This window comes from Lepus europaeus, chromosome 10 (genome assembly GCF_033115175.1).
Source record: "Lepus europaeus isolate LE1 chromosome 10, mLepTim1.pri, whole genome shotgun sequence".
In the NCBI taxonomy this organism is placed as follows: Eukaryota; Metazoa; Chordata; class Mammalia; order Lagomorpha; family Leporidae; genus Lepus; species Lepus europaeus.
Genome location: NC_084836.1, coordinates 103245392 through 103264579, shown reverse-complemented (window position 1 = coordinate 103264579; position 19188 = coordinate 103245392). Strand labels below are relative to the sequence as shown.

Sequence of the window (19188 nt, the reverse complement as noted above, 5' to 3'; positions counted from 1 at the left end):
CTCTGGTGTTTGGTGTGTTTTGTGACGACCTAACAACTTCTGTGCTGTATTATGTGTGTTTATATGTGTCTACTAGATTGTTTCTTGAATGCAAGAGTATGTATTTCCTAGATTGTATTTTCTCATTATAAACTTAGTGTGTTTCATTTTTAAATTTTTAAAACGTATTTTCATTTAATTTTTTTTTAAAGATTTGTTTATTTGAGAGGCAGAGTTATAGATAGAGGAAGAGAGAGTTCTTCCATCTGCTGGTTCACTCCCCAAGTGGCCGCAATGGCTGGAGCTGGGCTAATCAGAAGCCACGACCAGGAGCGTCTTCTGGGTCTCCCACATGGGTGCAGGGGCCCAAGCCCTTGGTTCCCTCCTCTGGTGCTTTCCCAGGCCATTAGCAGGGAAGTGGAGCAGCCAGGACTAGATATGGGATGCCGCAGGCAGAAGCTTAGCTTACTAAGCCGCAGCACCCCTATTTTCACTTTATTGGAAAGGCAGAAACAAAGAGATAGAGCTCTTCCGTTCTCTGATTCACTCCCCATGTGCCCGAAATAGCTAAGGCTGGGCAAGGCCAAAGCCAGGAGCCAGAACTCAATCCAGGAAGGAACCCATGTACTTGAGCCATCATCTGCAGCCTCCCAGCGTCTACATCAGAAGCAAAGCAGCTGGAACTTGAACCAGGCACTGGATACTAGTGCCTTTTTTTCTCTTCCCACTGTGCCTTTAGTGCCAGGTACTAGGCAGGAAGGATTGAACAAGGCAGGCCTAATCTATCTGCCTCAGGGAGCTCACATTCTAGTGAGGTGGTAGTGGTTTACATGTAAACAAACAATTAAATGCTATGAAAAAAATCAAGAGAGAACTTAACACTGAGCACTTACATTAGATCAGTGTATGGGAAGGTTGATTAGTAATTCTTTTTTAAGGTTCATGTTTCAGCCAGATGTGGTACCTGCCTTCAGGTTATTTTTAATAAACCTGTTCTGTGTGGTTTATTCTATTTTTTGTAGCTTACTTTGATACCCTAAGGTAAAAAAAGGCTCCCCTTCTCTTTTTTTACATCAAACTTTGTAGTTTTAGTTAATTATGGATTCATATGCAGTCGTTTGATTTTTTTTTTTTTTTTTTTTGACAGGCATAGTTAGACACTGAGAGAGAGAGAGAAAGGTCTTCCTTCCGTTGGTTCACCTCCCAAATGGCTGCCACGGCTGGCGCGCTGTGCCGATCCAAAGCTAGGAGCCAGGTGCTTCCTCCTGGTCTCCCATGCGGGTGCAGGGCCCAAGCACTTGGGCCATCCTCCACTGCACTCCTGGGCCACAGCAGAGAGCTGGACTGGAAGAGGAGCAACCAGGACAGAACCGGTGCCCCAACCGGGACTAGAACCTGGTGTGCTGGAGCCACAGGCAGAGGATTAGCCTAGTGAGCTGCAGCGCCGGCCCATATGCAGTTGTAAGAGACAATACAGAGAGATCATATTTACTCTTTGCCCAGTTTCCTTTTTTTTTTTTTTTTTTTAAGATTTTTTAAAAAGACTGGATTATTTTGGGGGCCAGCACTATGGCATAGTAGGTAATGCTGCCTCCTGCAGTGCTGGCATCCCATATGGGCGCCAGTTGAGTCCCAGCTGCTCCATTTCCCATGCTGCTCTCTGCTATAGCCTGCTATGGGCCCCTGCACCAGGTGGGAGATCTGGAAGAAGCTCCTGGCTTTGGATCAGCGCAGCTCCGGCCGTTGCAGCCAATTTGGGAATGAACGAATGGATGGAAGACCTCTCTCTCTCTCTACCTCTCCTTCTCTCTTGGTGTAACTCTGACTTTCAAATAAATAAATAAATCTTTAAAAAATTATTTTGAAAGGCAGAGTTATTAGGAAGAGAGAAAGATTTCATCCTCTGGCTCACTCCTTAGATGGCTGCACCAGACGGAGCTGTGCCAATCCGAAGCCAGGAGCCAGGAGCTTCTTCCAGGTCTCCCATTCAGGTTCAGGGACCCAAGGACTTGGTTCATCTGCTGTTTTCCCAGGGCATAACAGAGAGCTGGATAGGAAGTGGAGCAGCTAGGACTTGAACTGGGGCCCTATGGGATGCCAGCACTGCGGGTAGCTGCTTTACTTGCTCAGCCACAGCACCGCCCCTTAAAAGATTTTATTTATTTATTTAAGAGGTGGAGTTACAGACAGTGAGAAGGAGAGACAGAGAGAAAGGTCTTCCATCCTCTGGTTCACACCCAAATAGCTGCAACAGCTGGAGCTGGGCCAGTCTGAAGCCAGGAACCAGGACCTTCTTCGGGTCTCTCACACAGGCACAGGGGTACATTCACTTGGGCTATCTTCCACTGCTTTCTCAGGCCATAAGCTGTTAGCTGGATCACCAGAGGAGCAGCTGGGACACATACCAGCACCCATATGGGATGCAGGCGCCACACGTGGAGGATTAACCTACAGCCTGGCCCTCCCAGTTTCTTTAATAATAATGGTAGGGATGAGATTAAGGTGGAGATATTATTACCTCCATTTGTCTCGCATGGAAGAAGAAACTCCAAGCAGACAAGCAGAGAGATTTAAAAGCAAGTTTTACTAGAATCTAAGAGCTCCAGCCAGAGCTGCATGGAGGGGGGCTGATGGCAATGGAGTTTTTAAGGACAGTTTTGAAAAGAAAAAACAAAACAACCTGACAATCAGATTGATCTTCAGTTACTGGTTAGGGACAAAACCCATCAAAAGACCTGATTTGCAATCCTTTATCCTGTCTAGCTTGCTCTGGATAAAACTAGAAAGCCATGCAAAGGGTGGGATAAGTATCTTGTTTTCACAATAAACTGTGAGCTCAGGAAGGTGGAGTCACCACTCCTTTGCTTTGGAAGCTCCCAAGGAGTGGGCAGCCTTGCTGAGGATAACTTTTGGGGGAACATTTTTCCCCCCTCAATTTCCAGACTGCCTATCAATCCATCTGACTCCTCACAATAATACCTTGTGCAGAGTACACCATCACAACCAGGATAGTGACACTGATACAGTCCGCCAATCTTTCTGATATATTCAGTTTCACTTGTACTCACATGTGTATGCATATGTAGTTAGTGTAACCACCACCATAGTCAAGATACAAATGACTGGGGCCAGTGCTGTGGCTTAGTGAGTAAAGCCGTCTCCTGTAGTGCTGGCATCCCATATGGGTACTGCTGCAGTCCCAGCAGCTCCACTTACCCAGCTTTCTGCTATGGTCTGGAAAGACAATGGACAATAGCCAAAATCCTTGGGCCCCTACACCAGTGTGGGAGACCTGTTTTCTTTTTAAGGGCCAGTGCTGTGGCGCAGCAGGGCCGGTGCTGTGGTGAAGCAGGTTAACGCTCTGGCCTGAAGTGCTGGCATCCGATATGGACACCGGTTCTAGTCCCAGCTGGTCCCCTTCCAATCCAGCTCTCTGCTATGGCCTGGGAAAGCAGTAGAAGATGGCCCAAGTCCTTGGGCCCCTGCACCCACGCAGGAGACCCGAAAGAAGCTCCTGGCATCGGATTGGCACAACTCTGGCCATTGCGGCCAATTGGGGAGTGAACCATCAGATGGAAGATATCTCTCTCTGCCTCTCTCTCTATGTGTAACTCTTTCAAATAAATAAATAAATAGCCCAAAAAAAAAAAAAATACAAGTGATTTAATCATCCCATTGTTCCTTTGCATTGTTCTTGTAAAACCACTAATTTGTCTGTCATTTCATAATATTATATAAATGGAGTCCATAAGGTAGATACCTCCTGGTATTGGCTTTGTCAGTTAGCATTGTCTTTGAGACTCATTCTTTGTTACAAGTAGCAGCAGTTTGTTCCTTTGTGCTGAGTCTACTCCCTGTTATCTGTAACTATGCACCTGTCAGACATCTAGGTAGTTCCTAAGGTTTGACAATTATTAGCAAAGGTACTTCGGACAGTTAGGTGTTTTTTTGTGTGTGAATTTAATTTTTTTTCACTGAGTTAAATGACTAAAAGTGAATTACTAGGTTGTAAGATTATTTCATGTTTAGTTTCATAATAAATAAAAACTGCTGGACTATCTTAGATTCCCACCAGCAGTGTATAAAACTGCTGGACTATCTTAGATTCCCACCAGCAATGTATAAACAATCCAAATTCTCTGCATCTTTATTAGCACTTCATGTTGTCAGAAAAGGAGGTGCACAATAGAGAGGAGTCAGTATACAAAGTTACGGCCAGACCAAATTTATTCAGAGAAAATAAATTCAAGGAGGTGGATGACCAACTGCCAGCATACACAAGATAGGACATGTGGCAGAAGGCCCCACCCCCCAGGGCCGGGCCTTTTTATACTTTAGGAGGGCTAGGGATGGGGGTGGGGGTACCTGAGCTGCAGGCAGAGGGGAATTCCTGGAACTGGCTGGGGCCTTGGGAACCCAGAAAAGAATGCAGGGTGGGGAGGAAGGCAACAGAGTGGGAGACCCAACTGAGATTCAAGGACAAGGAATGCATTCCAATGTTTATCTTTTAGGCAATGAGCAAGAATGGCTGAGGCTTATACCTTTGTTCCAACAGTCAGTATTTTTATTTTAATCATTCTGGTAGATGTATAATGAAGGAACCTTTTTAAAAAAGATTTGTTTTAAGTATTTGAAAGGCAGAATTATGGAGAGAGAGGGAGTGAACAAGAGTGCAAGGTGTCCGGGCGCATAACAAATCTTCCTAGGCAGAATCAGTTCATTCACAGGCTTTTATTGGGGTTCCGCTCCCGGGCGAGGTTCCACAGTCCCAACAGAGCTGGGGGCCGGGAAGTCGCGCTTCAGAGATTGGGAGGGCTGCTTTTATAGATTCAGAGCATGGGGGTTAAAGGTTGAGGCAGGTCTGATCCTCATTGGTTGACCTTTAGGCAACCGCAAGGACCTTGACAAGGACTTTTCTTCCCTGGAAGTACAGGTAGGAACTTTCCATTCCCGGAACTATAGGCCTTTCCTCCATGCGGATCCCAAAGCTACCAAAGAGATCTTCCATCCATTGGTTCACTCCCCAAATGGCTGCAATGGCTGGGGCTGGGCCAGTCTATAGTCAGGAACTTGGAACTCCATCTAGGTCTCCCACATGGGGTGTATGGAAACAAATATTTGGACTATCTCTGTTGCCTTCCCAAGTGTATTAACAGGGAGCTGGATCCTAAGTGGAGCCCAGGCCTCAATATGGTGTTCATAGGAGATGTTGTCGTCACGTTTGGTGGCTTAACCTGTTGCTCCCCAACACTGACAAAGGGCCCTTTTCAAGACTAAGCTTGACTACATTCTCACTTAGGGAGGACTTTGTTGGCACTCTGTAGTTCCTAACTCCTTATTCTTAGGAACTAGAGGCCGCCATCCAGCCAGATACCAGCCTGGTCTCCGTCATGACTGTGAACAATGAAATTGGAGTGAAGCAGCCTATTGCAGAGATAGGTGAGTATCATGGATTACCCCTGATTCTTGCCAAATACTGAGTCCATGTGAGGGAGCACAGGTAGACTGGGAGCTGTGACACTGTAGAATACAGTAAGGAAGTTAAGGGAAAGACCTTATGTACCTTGTTCGAGGACATTGTAAGTGGCACAGTTAGTATTTGAGCCCTATGTGTTTTTTCATTTTATTGCAGTGGCTGTCAACAACAGCAGAAATCCTCAGCCCTTTTTCCTTTTCATGTTTTTCCATTTAGATCATGTCTCTATTATCCCTGCTTAGAGCTTACCCTATAATCTCTTTAGGTATGTTAGCCTAAATAAATAAATAAATAAAATCCCTTGTTTCTTTTAAATCAAAAAGGATCTAAAAGGTAATTCAGCATATTGAAAGGCTGGTGTTCATGAGGTCCTAAGAGTCTTACATAACAGAATATCAGGGGCAAAATAAAATTTAATAAAAAACACATCAAGGGGTATTTTGATTTGGTGCCTTGTCTTTCATCTTTTTATTCCACTGGGAAGAGAGAGAAAGGGAGTGGGGTGTAGAGTGGAAGGGAAGTAGGGGAGAGAGAAAAGGATGAGGGAAGGGACTTACTGTACATGATATTGGCAGAGGTCATTTAATGTGAGTAGAGACAGTTCTTGGTGTATTGTAGGATTGCTGCTGTGTGATGTGGCCACATTGTACTATGAGTCTTCCCCTTTGTTGTTTCCCTAGGGAGGATTTGCAGTTCCAAAAAAGTATATTTTCATACCGATGCAGCCCAGGCTGTTGGAAAAATCCCACTTGATGTCAACGACATGAAGATTGATCTCATGAGCATCAGTGGTCACAAAATCTATGGTCCCAAAGGTACCAGTGCTTCCTGTACTTCCTCCTTTTTGTAGCTCCCAAAAAATCCTCTGACAGATGTTCCTTAGAGTCATTTTGGGATATCATTGTCTTTAAAAAAAAAAAAAAAAAGATTTATTTATTTATTTGAAGGTCAAAGTTATGGAGAGAGGGAGAGACAGATCTTTCATCTGCTGGTTCATTCCCCAAATGGCTGCACCGGGCAGGGCTGGGTCAGACCAAATCCAGGAGCCAGGAGATTCATCCAGTCTCCCACATGGATACAGGGGCCCAAGGACCTGGGCCATCTTCTGCTGCTTTCCCAGGAGTATCAGCAGGGAGATGGATCAGAAGTGGAGTAGACAGCTCTCAAACTGGTGCCTATGAGGGATGCCAGCATCCCAGGAGGCAGCTTTACCTGCTACACCACAATGCTGGCCCCACTATCATTGCTTTTAGAAGAAGTTGTACTTTCATAGTACCTTGCAAAATGAAGTGTCACTTAGCAATAGCCAAAAAACACTCACCTATTCAAAAGCCCCAGCAATTATTATGTATTTATACAGGACATTCTTCCTGGCTCCATACTAGAAAATCCTCAGAAGTCATGTAGATATCAATCGTGTTGAGGAACAAGAAGTTTTGTCAAATCAAATTTAGTTAGCTAGGTCCAGGTATCTTGTCTGCCCTAATATGATGTTCAAAGGAACAGCCTTTGAGTCCTTCATTCCATGGTCTTGCGTTAGCTTAGTGGCAGATCGTATGGCCATTAACATCTCTTGGTGTTTGTTCCTAGCAGACTTAGGAGTCTGTGCTCCTGTTGGTCTCTTAGGATTCCTGACTGCTCCCTGTGGTCCTGTTGGCCTAGGAATGTTTGCAAGGTTGAGGTCTGCCTCTTCTTCTGAACCACTAGGGAGAGATTATTGTCCTCTGTGGAAGTAGCCATATAAAAATTGACTTCTCCCTATCTGGGGTAAGGGCTTTTTTTTTTTTCAATGATGTCTGTGTCTGCAAGATGTGTCATACCCTGTGGGAGATGGTGGACTAGCTCTTAGAAGTATTGAAGATGGTGTCTTTCTTCATTTAATTAAAATGTTGCCTTTATTAGCTTTTTCATAGATGCATCTATTTTTATTTTTTTCAATATTTCTGTGTTTATTTGAAAGGCAGAGTGATAGAGAGAGGCAAAGAAAAGAGATCCTCTATATACTAGTTCCCTCCCCAAACGGCTGCAGTGGCTGGGACTGGTCCAGGCTGAAACCAGGAGCCAGGATCTTCTTCTGGGTCTCTCACATGGGTGCAGGGTCCCCAGTACTTGGATCATCTTCTGCTGCTTTCCTAGGCACAGTAGCAGGGAACTGATTGGAAGTAGAACAGTTGGGATTTGAACCAGTGCCCATGTATATTGCTGGCATTGCAGGCCACTGCTTAACCTGCTATACCACAATGCCAGCCACTCTTCATTCTTTATACACCTGCTTGGTATTTAATTTTTTGGACAAAACATAATTTATTTGGCCATTCCCCTGATGATGGCTATCTAACTTGTTTCCAGTCTTTATGCTGTTATGTCATTTTGTATATGCATAAGAAACTATTATTTATTTATCTTTATTTATGTAAAATGCAGGAAGGGAAAGAGAGACAGAAAGATCTTCCATCCATCTACTGGTTCACTTCCCAAATTCTCTTTGTGCCCTTGACTGTCTACAGAGGTTTCCTTTTTTCTTTTTCTTTCTTTCTTTTTTTTTTTTTTGACAGGCAGAGTGGACAGTGAGAAAGAGAGAGACAGAGAGAAAGGACTTCCTTTACCGTTGGTTCACCCTCCAATGGCCGCCGCGGCCGGCAAACCGTGCTCATCTGAAGCTGGGAGCCAGGTGCTTCTCCTGGTCTCCCATGGGGTGCAGGGCCCAAGCACTTGGGCCATCCTCCACTGCACTCCCGGGCCACAGCAGAGAGCTGGCCTGGAAGAGGGGCAACCGGGACAGAATCCAGTGCCCCAACCGGGACTAGAACCCCGTGTGCCGGCGCTTCAAGGCGAAGGATTAGCCTGTTGAGCCACGGCGCTGGCCTCCTTTTTTTCTTAAAAGTTTATTTATGTATTTATTAACTTGAAAGGCAATTACAGAGAGAGAGAGAGAGAGAGAGAATCTTCCATCTGCTGGTTCACTCCACAAAAGGCTTCAGTGGCTGGGGTTAGGCCAGGCCAAAGCCAAGAACCAGGAACTCCACTGGGTCTCCCACATGGGTACAAGGGCCCAAGTACTTGTCTTGTCTTCTTTCTTTCTTTTTTTTTTTTTTTTTTTTTCCTTTAAAGATTTTATTTATTTATTTGAAAGGTAGAGTTACAGACAGTGAGAGCAAGAGACAGAGAGGTCTTCCATCTGCTGGTTCACTCCCCAAATGGCTGCAACTGCCAGAATTGGGTTGATCCAAAGCCAGGAACCAGGAGCTTCCTCTGGGTCTCCCACGGGCGTGTAGGAGCCCAAGCATTTGGGCCATCTTCTACTGCTTTCCCAGGCCATTGCAGAGAGCTGGATTGGAAGAGGAGCAGCTGTGGCCCATATGGAATGCCGGCGCTATAGGCAGAAGATTAACCTACTGCGCCACAGCATCAGCCCCCTCTTATCTTCTTATCTTCTGCTGCCTTCCCAGGCACATTAGCATGGAGCCAGATCAGAAATGAAGCAGAAATGGATCAGAATTGCTTCAAGCCAAGACTTGAACCAATACTTCAAAATGGGATGCCCGTGCCACAGGCAGCATTTTAACCTGCTATGCTGTGACTCTGTCCTCCCTAGCCAAGTGTTTGGAATGGGTAATATTATGTCATATTGGCCAAGATCTTTCCTGTTGGCTTTACAAAGATACAGTGCAATTATTTGAGGTTAGAAAAAGTGTTGTGTCAATAGCCTGCTTACCATATAGGGAGAGTTACCATGCTGCTGAAAAGTTCAGAATACTGTAATAAACCATGCCAAGCAAATAATTCACAACACCCCACTTACATAAGGCAACTGCAATAGAAGACCTTAACATCCATATGTACTAAAGAATAAGAAGTTTACAGACAGTCAAACTGTCTTTCCTACATCTAAAATGTTTTTTTTTTTTTTTTTTTTTTTTTTTGACAGGCAGAGTTGATAGAGACAGAGAGAAAGGTCTTCTTTTTTGCCGTTGGTTCACCCTCCAATGGCCGCTGTGGCCGGCGCATCGTGCTAATCCAAAGCCAGGAGCCAGGTGCTTCTCCTGGTCTCCCATGCGGGTGCAGGGCCCAAGGACTTGGGCCATACTCCACTGCCTTCCTGGGCCATAGCAGAGAGCTGGCCTGGAAGAGGGGCAACCAGGATAGGATCCGGCGCCCCAACCAGGACTAGAACCCCGTGTGCCGGCGCCACAAGGTGGAGGATTAGCCTGTTAAGCCATGGCGCCGGCCCTAAAATGGTTTAATCATAGTGAGAATAACATCAGCAGTTAACTGCTAGTATCCAGCATTCAGCTTTCATATACCCCACCTTTTTGGCCAGTTCAAAAAGGAACGAGTTTTCTTGTGAGACAATGAAACGATCAAAACAAGTGAAAGTGGTATTTGCTGGGAAATCTGGAAAAAAAAAAAAAGCTAGTTTCATAAATTATTTGATACCAATTTTGGATTATAAATAAAATATATATCTTTTTCCAAATTATGCAACATTATTTCCGTCTTTAAGGATGAACTCACTTGGATATTTAAAGTCGCCTGTGTTGTGGTGCAGTGAGTTAAGCCAGTGATGTAGAATCCCAGGTCAGAGTCCCAGCTGTTCCACTTCTGGTCCAGCTCCCTCCTAGTGCACCTGGGAAGGCAGCAGAAGATGGCTGATATACTTACGCCCCTTCTACCCGTGTAGGAGACCAGGATGGAGTTCCAGGCTCCTGGCTTCAGCCTGGCCCAGCCGTGGCTGTTGTGCCATTTAGGGAGTGAATGAATAGATGGAAGATCTGTCTGTCTTTCCCACTTGCTCTGTACTCTGTCAACATTAAGATGCTGATTGGGAGGCCCACACCCCTTACCGAAGCGCCTGGCTTCAAGTTTTGGCTCTACTTCTGTTTCTGCCTTCCTGCTACTGCATGCCCCAGGAGGCAGTGATGACGGCTGAATTACTTCTGTAGCTGCCAAGTACATGGGAGACCCTGGATTGGGTTCTAGGCTCCTGGCTTTGGTATTGGGGAGTGAACCAACAGATGGAAGGTCTCTTTGCCTTTCAAATAAATACATACATAATTAAAAAGTTTACAAACTGGTACTGTAGTGCAACCAGTTAAACTCACTGCCTGCAGTGCTGGCATACCATATGGGGTATGCCTTGGGCACCTGCCCCCATGTAGGAAACCCAGAAGAAGCTCCTGGCTTCAGCCTGGCCCAACCATAGCTATTGCAGCCATTTGGGGAATGAACCGGGGGATGGAATATCTCTGTCTCTCTCTCTATATATATATATCTCTCTCTAACTCTGCCTTTTAAATAAACAAAATATAAAAATCTAAAAGAAGTGTAAATTGTGCTTTTATTGCTATTCTTTTTCCTCAAGTTATTTTTATTTAGAAAAATTACAAGCTTACAGAAAAGTTGAAATAATTTGTTGACACCTTTGGAAAATGATATTTTGTTTCATCTGTGTTCTCTCTTTTTATCTTTTTTATAACAAACTTGTTTCACAGGGGTTGGTGCCATCTACATCCGCCGCCGGCCCCGTGTGCGCGTGGAGGCCCTGCAGAGTGGAGGCGGTCAGGAGCGGGGTCTGCGGTCTGGGACAGTGCCCACACCCCTGGTGGTGGGGATGGGGGCTGCGTGTGAGGTGGCCCAGCAAGAGATGGAGGTATGGGGAGAGCACTTCCCTCCCCTGTGCTGGCTTTCTTCTTTAGACGGGTCCTGGGACGACTGAACCAGCTCTCTGCCTGAAGAGGAAGTTGACGAAAACCCTCTTTTGTCCTAATGCTCTCTGGCACCTTGCTCCAATTCCATGCCCCTTTAGTAGCTAATAGCTGTGCTCAGTACTGAGTACCTTTCACTAACCAGGTGCCATGCTTAGTTCTGGTGACACAGTGGTCCCCTTGGGTATATGGATGGTAGATGGTCCTCATGTGTGGTCAATTGTGGGTGGAGAAGGGTCCCTCAAACTGTTTCTGAGCTGCCTGGGGGCCACTGGGCTTAGCCTTCCTTGCCTGCTACTTAGTACGACCATGAGCGGATTTCAAAGTTAGCAGAGCGGCTGACGCAGAAGATAATGAAGAGCCTTCCAGATGTGGTGATGAATGGTGACCCTGAGCAGCATTACCCTGGTATGAACATGCACTTTCTATCCCTCTTCTGGGATAAGCTGGGACTCTGAGACCTGTCTCATGGTGTTTCTTCCCCGTAGGCTGTATCAACCTTTCCTTTGCATATGTGGAAGGGGAGAGTCTGCTCATGGCACTTAAAGATGTCGCCTTATCCTCAGGGAGGTGAGTTGGATCACTAAATGGACTTCTAAGCATGGCTTCTAAGTGCAATGCTGGTTATTAACTTCACAGTGGGAACTGGGCACAAGTGATGTTTACCATTCTGGGAAGGCTTCCTGCAGAATTTTTGTACCTTTTATGACTCCTGGGAATGTGCAAGTATGTGTCTGTCCTAGGGTTACACTAGCAGTTCTGCACTTCTCCAGAACTGAACTGTTTAAAAGGCCTCCAAGGGTTTAGCTGCTGGTTCACACTTTGGCAGTGTACTTGCTCAAGGAGGTTATGCATCACAGGGGCTGGAGTAGCCAGATTCACTTCCCAGCTTGTGCAGGGCAACGTCGGCCCCTGTAACTCTCCGAGAATGGACTTTGTCTCTGTGCTATGACTCCAGGATGAGCAAGGGAGAAAGCCTAGAGGTTTGTGTCTAGAAGCAGATGCTGATGATAAGCTAAGCAAGACGTGTGTCTCTCTCCTTAGTGCCTGCACCTCCGCCTCGCTGGAGCCCTCTTACGTCCTGAGAGCGATTGGCACTGATGAGGATTTAGCACACTCTTCTGTCAGGTGAGGGAGTGGAGCTGCAATGTCTGTAAGTGACGTCCCTTGTAAGTCTCAGTCCTATTCTCATTATCTCTTCTTGATTTTGTTTTTTTTTAAGATTATTTATTTGAGAGGCAGAATTACAGACAGAGAGAAAGAGAGAGATCTTCCATCCACTGGTTCACTCCCCAGATGGCCACAACGGCCGGAGCTGAACCGATCCAAAGCCAAGAGTCAGAAGCTTCTTCTAGGTCTCCCACGTGGGTGCAGGGGCCCAAGGCCATCTTCTGCTGCTATCCCAGGCCATAGCAGGGAGCTGGATCGGAAGAGGAGCAGCTGGGATGTGAACCTGGATGCTGGCACCACAGGCTGAGGCTTAACTTACTATACTACAGTTCTAGCCCCTCTCTTCTTTTTTTTTTTTTTTTTTTTTTAAGATTTATTTATTTATGTGAAAGGCAGAGTTACAGAAAGGCAGAGGCAGAGAGAGAGAAAGAGAGGTCTTCCCAGGAACCAGGAACTTTTCTTGCATCTCGTTTGTGGGTGACTTGGGCCATCCTCTGCTGCTTTCCCAGGCGCAATGACAGGGAGCTGGATTTGAAGTGGAGCAGCTGGGCCTTGAACCAGCACCCATATAGGATGCGAGCATCATGGGAGGCAGGCAGCTTTGCCCTCTGTGCCACAGTGCTGGCGCCATTAGTGGATTCTTAAGCACATATTCAGCATACTACCTGGATGTCTTTTGGCATAATTTTTACATGTTTGGCATGGAAAGCACACAGGCTGGTGTCTTGAAGAAGGCCAGCTAAACAAGCCTCACTGCATCCTGCCAAACACCAGTAGCTGCGCTCTGGAAGTGCTGAAGTCCTGAGCAGTGTCTTGCTTTAGGGGAAGGGGAGTGTTTGCAAATCCAAAGTTCCTGCACCTCTGACAATGTCCACGTTCATGGAGTGCCTCAGCACCAGGCCTGTAAAGATGATCTTTCTTAACCCTTCCAGTGGAGGGCTCACTCTTCTGCCAGGCTTTTGTTGCTACTTGCTCCCTGGGTGCTGCACTACAGGTAGATTTGTGGGCATCTACTTTGCACAACCCATGGTCAAGAGACCTCTTTTTTTCCCCTCCTACTTCTTGGGTTGGGGCTCAGTGAGGCAAATGCAGCACTGTGAACACAATTGCCACGCTTGAGGATTCTGGTTCACTAGGTCAGGAGGAGGAGTAGGAGACTTCCTCTCGGGTGATTCTAACGTGGATGGCCCCTAGCCCATATTCTGAGAAACTCTGACATACAGGGGAAGGACCAGGTTCTCTCTGTGCCTTTGTGTCATAGATCCTCAGCGCGTGTTTGCTGAGCGAACCTAGCTGACACAGAGCTCTTCGGTGTTTTTTTCAGGTTTGGCATTGGCCGCTTCACTACAGAGGAGGAAGTGGATTTCACGGTAGAGAAGTGTATTCATCACGTGAAGCGACTTCGAGAAATGAGGTATGCCCTTGTGTATCAAAACCTCTTTCTTGAAGATTTATTTACTGTATTTGAAAGGCAGAGTCCCACACACAGGGAGAGGAAGAGACAGAGATCTTCCATTCACCCGAATGGCCAGGCCGAAGCCAGGAGCCTAGTATCCCATCTGGGTCTCACACTCCTCTGCCTTCCCACATGCAATAGCAAGGAACTGGTTCGGAAGCGGAGCAGAACCAGCACTCAGACGTGGGATGCCAGTGCCACAGTGGAGGCCTGCCCCACTACACCACAGCACAGGCCCCTATCAGAGACTCTCTGGAAGAAACTACAGTCTTGTCTCTTCTCTTCCTTAGGTTCTCTGTTCACACTGCCAGAAACAAAAATTTGACAGTACTTCGGTTTTAGGATTTAGAGATTCCACAAAGCAATCAAGTGGATCTCTTTGGCTGCTTGTTTTCAGAATATGAGAATGTGTCATTAAAAAATAAAGGACTACACAAATGTAGATAGTATTTTCCACTAGTGTTATAGATAGTATTAAAGCATCTTGCAGTCATATCAATATGAAATTCGTGATTTATATACTAAGTATAGGAAAACTCATTTAAGATAGGGGTTCTTTTTTTTTTTTTTTTTACAGGCAGAGTGAGTGGATAGTGAGAGAAAGAGAGATAGAGAGAAAGGTCTTCCTTTTGCCGTTGGTTCACCCTCCAATCACCGCCACAGCCGGTGCGCTGTGGCGGGCGCACCGCGCTGATCCGATGGCAGGAGCCAGGTGCTTCTCCTGGTCTCCCATGGGGTGCAGGGCCCAAACACTTGGGCCATCCTCCAATGCACTCCCTGGCCACAGCAGAGAGCTGGCCTGGAAGAGGGGCAACCGGGACAGAATCTGGCGCCCCGACCGGGACTAGAACCCGGTGTGCCGGCACCGCAAGGCGGAGGATTAGCCTAGTGAGCCGCGGTGCCGGCCAAGATAGGGGTTCTTAATTTGGGTTCTGTGGCTGGCTTCAGGAGGTACATAGTATCCTCAAGTTATAAGTGTTACATAAGTGTGCACTTTCCTTCAAAGTCTATAGTTCCCATCATATTCTCAAAATGTTAAGACCCACTCAGAGTTTTCTTTGTAAAGGTCAAGAGATCCTTGACCAGTGAGCTGCCACCAGAGCTTCTTCTAGCAGCCATACAGTTCATCTTCCTTCTGGGAACTCAGAGGCCTGCATATTTTCAGAGTGTGGCTCTGTCTTTGTTCAATTTTGAAGAGTCTTTTCACCTAGTTGGTAGAATGAAGAGGTTCAGGTATACAGCCTACTTCCCTTTGCCATCTCCCAGACCTTAATGTCTCCCAGTTTCCTTCCTGGGGTCTACTGTATTACTTAAGTATCTATGGCTTTCTCAGCCTTCTTTGTCCTAATTTTCTGGTGCTCCCCAGTACAGTCAGAAGACATTTCTACTGACCATTCTGCTGGAAAGCTTTGTTCTGCCTGTCTGTGTGGCTGCATGATTGTACCCCATTCCTGCTGACCCTTTACAAACTGAATTCACTGTTGTGGGATTAGCCCGCAGCCAGTGCCTTATTTTGTTAAACTATAATCATGTGACCTCTAAAGAGATGGCTCAGGAAGGAGATGGCTAACTTTAAGGGGTCATGGAAAGTCTCACACAGGCATGTTGGGAATACATACTATAAAGGAGAAGGATGATCCAAGAACAGAATTAAATCAGGGGCCAGTGCTGTGGCTTAGCTGGTAAAGCCACCACCTGCAGTGCTGGCATCCCATATGGGAGCTGGTTCGAGTCCCAGCTGCTCCACTTCCCATCTAGCTCTCTGCTATGGCCTAGGAAAGCAGTGGAGAATGATCCAAGTGTTTGGGCCCCTGCACCCACAAGGGATACCCGGAAGACGCTTCTGGCTCCTAGCTTTGGATCAGCCCAGCTCCAGCTGTTGCAGCCATTTGGGGAGTAAACCAGCAAATGGAGGATCTCTCTCTCTCTCTCTCTCTTTCTCTTTCTCTTTGCGCCTCTGCCTCTCTGTAATTCTGCTTTTCAAATAAATAAATAATTCTTTTAAATTTTTTTTAAAAATTAAATCAAATAGAAGAAAATTAACTGGGGAAATCCAAGCCACAATATCTCACACTCATAGCACACTGAGCTAATCTTGTTTGGGAACATTATCCAGAACTTCCATGCTGAAGGGGATTGGAGCTTAGCAGGGATTTCTCAGTAGCAGTTCTTGTGTGAGAGGGGATGCTCAGGCCTAAGACTCAGGAGGTCCTTTTAGGTTGGAGCCAGGGATGTTGGAAGCACAGTTTAACTCTGGGGAGATCCAGCTGGCAAGAATTGTGTAAGGTACTGCATACCTATATGGTACAGGCCTAGGCTTTGCTCTGACTGGGAATTAGAGCAAACCCCAGAAACAACTGCTAACATGTGAGCCATATGTGGTGGGCATTAGCAGAGATTTTGACACTTGTTGCTTGTACATGTCCCATGAGTGTTGATTCTCCCATGGGAGACTGATCCATAGCATCCCACAAGTGGGATCAGAATATGACTATGACGTGACAAGAATATGACTATGCCGGATGCACACTGGCTGAGGGTCCCATTGCTTTTGAGTTGGGGGCACCTTATTATTTTTTATTGGCAGTTGGAGAGAGGCTAGGGCTGACAAGGACAGATAAGTAGCTGGAAAAGACTTATTAACCACCCATGTTGGGGGCTACCAATGCAAGAGACAGATAAGGAGATGAGGTATTGATCAGGGCCCTGGAGCCAGTGTTGTCTGGTTTCTGTTCTAAGTCCTCACTCATTCCATGCCTCTTCTCTTTGACAGCCCTCTCTGGGAGATGGTGCAGGATGGCATTGACCTCAAGAGCATCAAGTGGACCCAACACTAGAAGAATGGGCCTGACTTTGTACTGGCCTGGCCCCTCCTGTCTCACTGACCCTCACACAGCCAGGAACCTTGTTATACCCAGTTGGTGTCTCATGGTCAAACCTCATCGGGATGTTGACTTCAGCCTGCCTCCAGGACAGAACACAGGGAAGCTGTTTTTCCCTTGGACATTATTCTGAGGCAGTAGAGACATTCTCTGTGATATTGCTTCTGGACACGTCTGAGTCCTGGTGGGGAAAGCAAGAGCAACCAGAAAAGGGTTTTTGTTTAGGGACCCTTCTGTTCTATGGACATATCAGTTCTCCCTCTCTGCTGCTCAGCTGGACTGGCTCCAACAACAAGAAGAATCAACTTCAATTTAATCTTTCATAGCTCCTAAGGATGTATCTCCACACTGACTGTAGACCAAACAGTAGACTCGTTAGATGGCTTCTCTCCTTTCTGTTCTCATCCTCCTCATTTGCTTTTGACCCAGTGGAGCTAGAAATATCTTTATGATTCTACCCCATTATTCTAATAATTTATGTTTCTTTCCTTAATATTTGTTAATTTGAAAACTGGAGAAATAAACTCCCTTTCTCTGATTTGCACTCTAACTCTCTGAGAAGCTGAGGGAGAAAGGGGAAGCTGCAGTGGGAAACTGTGGAGACTGCCCTTCCATTTGGGCTCCACAGATGACTCAGGTGGTTTGCGTATCTCTTCATTCAACAGTTATCTGTGCCAGGCGCTAGAGGCATAGTGGGTAAAGCTGCCGCCTGCAGTGCCGGCATCCCATATGGGTGCCAGTTCTGTCCCAGCTGCTCCACTTCCAATCCAGCTCTCTGCTATGGCCTGGGAAAGCAGTAGAAGATGGCCCAAGTCCTTGGGCCCCTGCATCAGTGTGGGAAACCGGGAACCCAGAAGAAGCTCCTGGCTCCTGGCTTCGGAACCGTGCAACTCCAGCCATTGAAGCCAATTGGGGAGTGAACCAGTGGATGGAAGACCTCTCTCTCTCTTTCTCTGCCTCTCCTCTCTGTGTGTAACTCTGACTTTCAAATAAATAAATAAATCTTTTTTTTTTTTTTTAAAAAAGCTACCTGAATACCTCCAAGAGCCAGACATTATTCTAAGTATTGGAAGCACACTGATTAATAGAACCTGAAAGGACACTCTTCTCCATTGAGCTGTCACTCTAGTGGAACAACAGGAAAATGAGTAAACAAATGGAGGCTGTTAGATTGTGATAACTGCTATGGAGAAAAAAGTATTAAGAGAAGAGGTGGGACTCTATCTCAGGTACTCTGATATGGCATAGGGGTGTCCCAAATGGTGACTTAATGATGTGCCAAAAGCCCACCTCAGGCTTTTCTTTTTTTAAATAAAACCTTTTAAAATTTTTAAGTAATTTTGGATTTATAGAGAAGTTGCACAGATAGTACAGTGTTAAGTATTAGCAATTTCCTTAAATTTTGAAATCATAAAAACCATGATATAATTATCAAAACTTAAGAAATTAATTCTGGTACATTCGTATTATCTGAACTTTAGATTTTCAGATATCTGAAAGGAAAGTCCTTTTTCTGTTCTAGGACCCAATTTGACACCACATTGTATTTGGTAGGTTTTTTTTGCTCGTTTGTTTTGTTTTTGTTTCTTTTTTCTTTTTTCTTTTTTTTTTTTTTTTTTTTGACAGGCAGAGTGCACAGTGAGAGAAAGAGAGACAGAGAGAAAGGTCTTCCTTTGCCGTTGGTTCACCCTCCAATGGCCGGCGCTCTGGGGCCGGCACACCGCGCTGATCCGATGGCAGGAGCCAGGTGCTTCTCCTGGTCTCCCATGCGGGTACAGGGCCCAAGCACTTGGGCCATCCTCCACTGCACTCCTGGGCCATAGCAGGAGTTGCCTGGAAGAGGGGCAACTGGGACAGAATCCTGCGCCCCAACCAGGACTAGAATCCGGTGTGCTGACGCCGCAAGGCGGAGGATTAGCCTATTGAGCCGCGGCGCCGGCCGTTTTTATTTCTTAAAGGTTTATTTTAGGGGCCTTTGCTGTGGTCTGCAGTGCCGATATCCCATATGAGTGCCAGTTCAAGTCCCAGCTGCTCCACTTCAGATCCAGCTCTCTGCTATGGCCTGGGAAAGCAGTGGAAGATGGCCCAAGTCCTTGGGCCCCTGCACCTGCGTGGGAGACCCAGAATAAGATCCTGGCTCCTGGCTTTTGATTGGCCCAGCTCCGGCAGTTGCAACCATTTGGGGAGTGAACCAGTGGATAGAAGACCTGTCTTTCTCTCTCTCTCTGACTCTGCCTCTCTGTAACTCTGCCTTTCAAATGAACATATGAATCTTTAAAAAAAAAAAAAAAAGATTTATTTTACTTATTTGAAAGAGTTAGAGAGACACACACACACACAGAGAGAGAGAGAGAGGTCTTCCATCCATTGGTTTACTCCCCAAATGGCTGCAACGGTTGGAGCTGAGCCAAACAGAAGCCAGGTGTCAAGAGCTTCTTCTGGGTCTCCCACGTGGGTGCGGAGGCCCATGCACTTGAGCTATCCTCCATTGCTTTCCCAGGCACAGTAGCAAGGAGCTGG

At 46.2% G+C, this 19188-nt stretch overlaps 1 protein-coding gene across 1 annotated transcript in view; it reads left to right on the top strand.

The window, feature by feature from the left end:
- Nucleotides 1-17206, top strand: part of NFS1 (NFS1 cysteine desulfurase) — a 35225-nt gene extending 18019 nt beyond the window's left edge. Inside the window, exons 6-13 of the mRNA XM_062204121.1 lie at nt 5325-5418; nt 6136-6270; nt 10948-11105; nt 11463-11568; nt 11649-11730; nt 12205-12288; nt 13655-13744; nt 16560-17206. Of these exons, the coding sequence (XP_062060105.1) occupies nt 5325-5418; nt 6136-6270; nt 10948-11105; nt 11463-11568; nt 11649-11730; nt 12205-12288; nt 13655-13744; nt 16560-16623 (813 nt within the window). The 3' untranslated portion in view covers nt 16624-17206. The remainder of the gene's footprint in view (nt 1-5324; nt 5419-6135; nt 6271-10947; nt 11106-11462; nt 11569-11648; nt 11731-12204; nt 12289-13654; nt 13745-16559) is intronic.
- The last annotated feature ends 1982 nt before the right edge of the window (nt 17207-19188 follow it).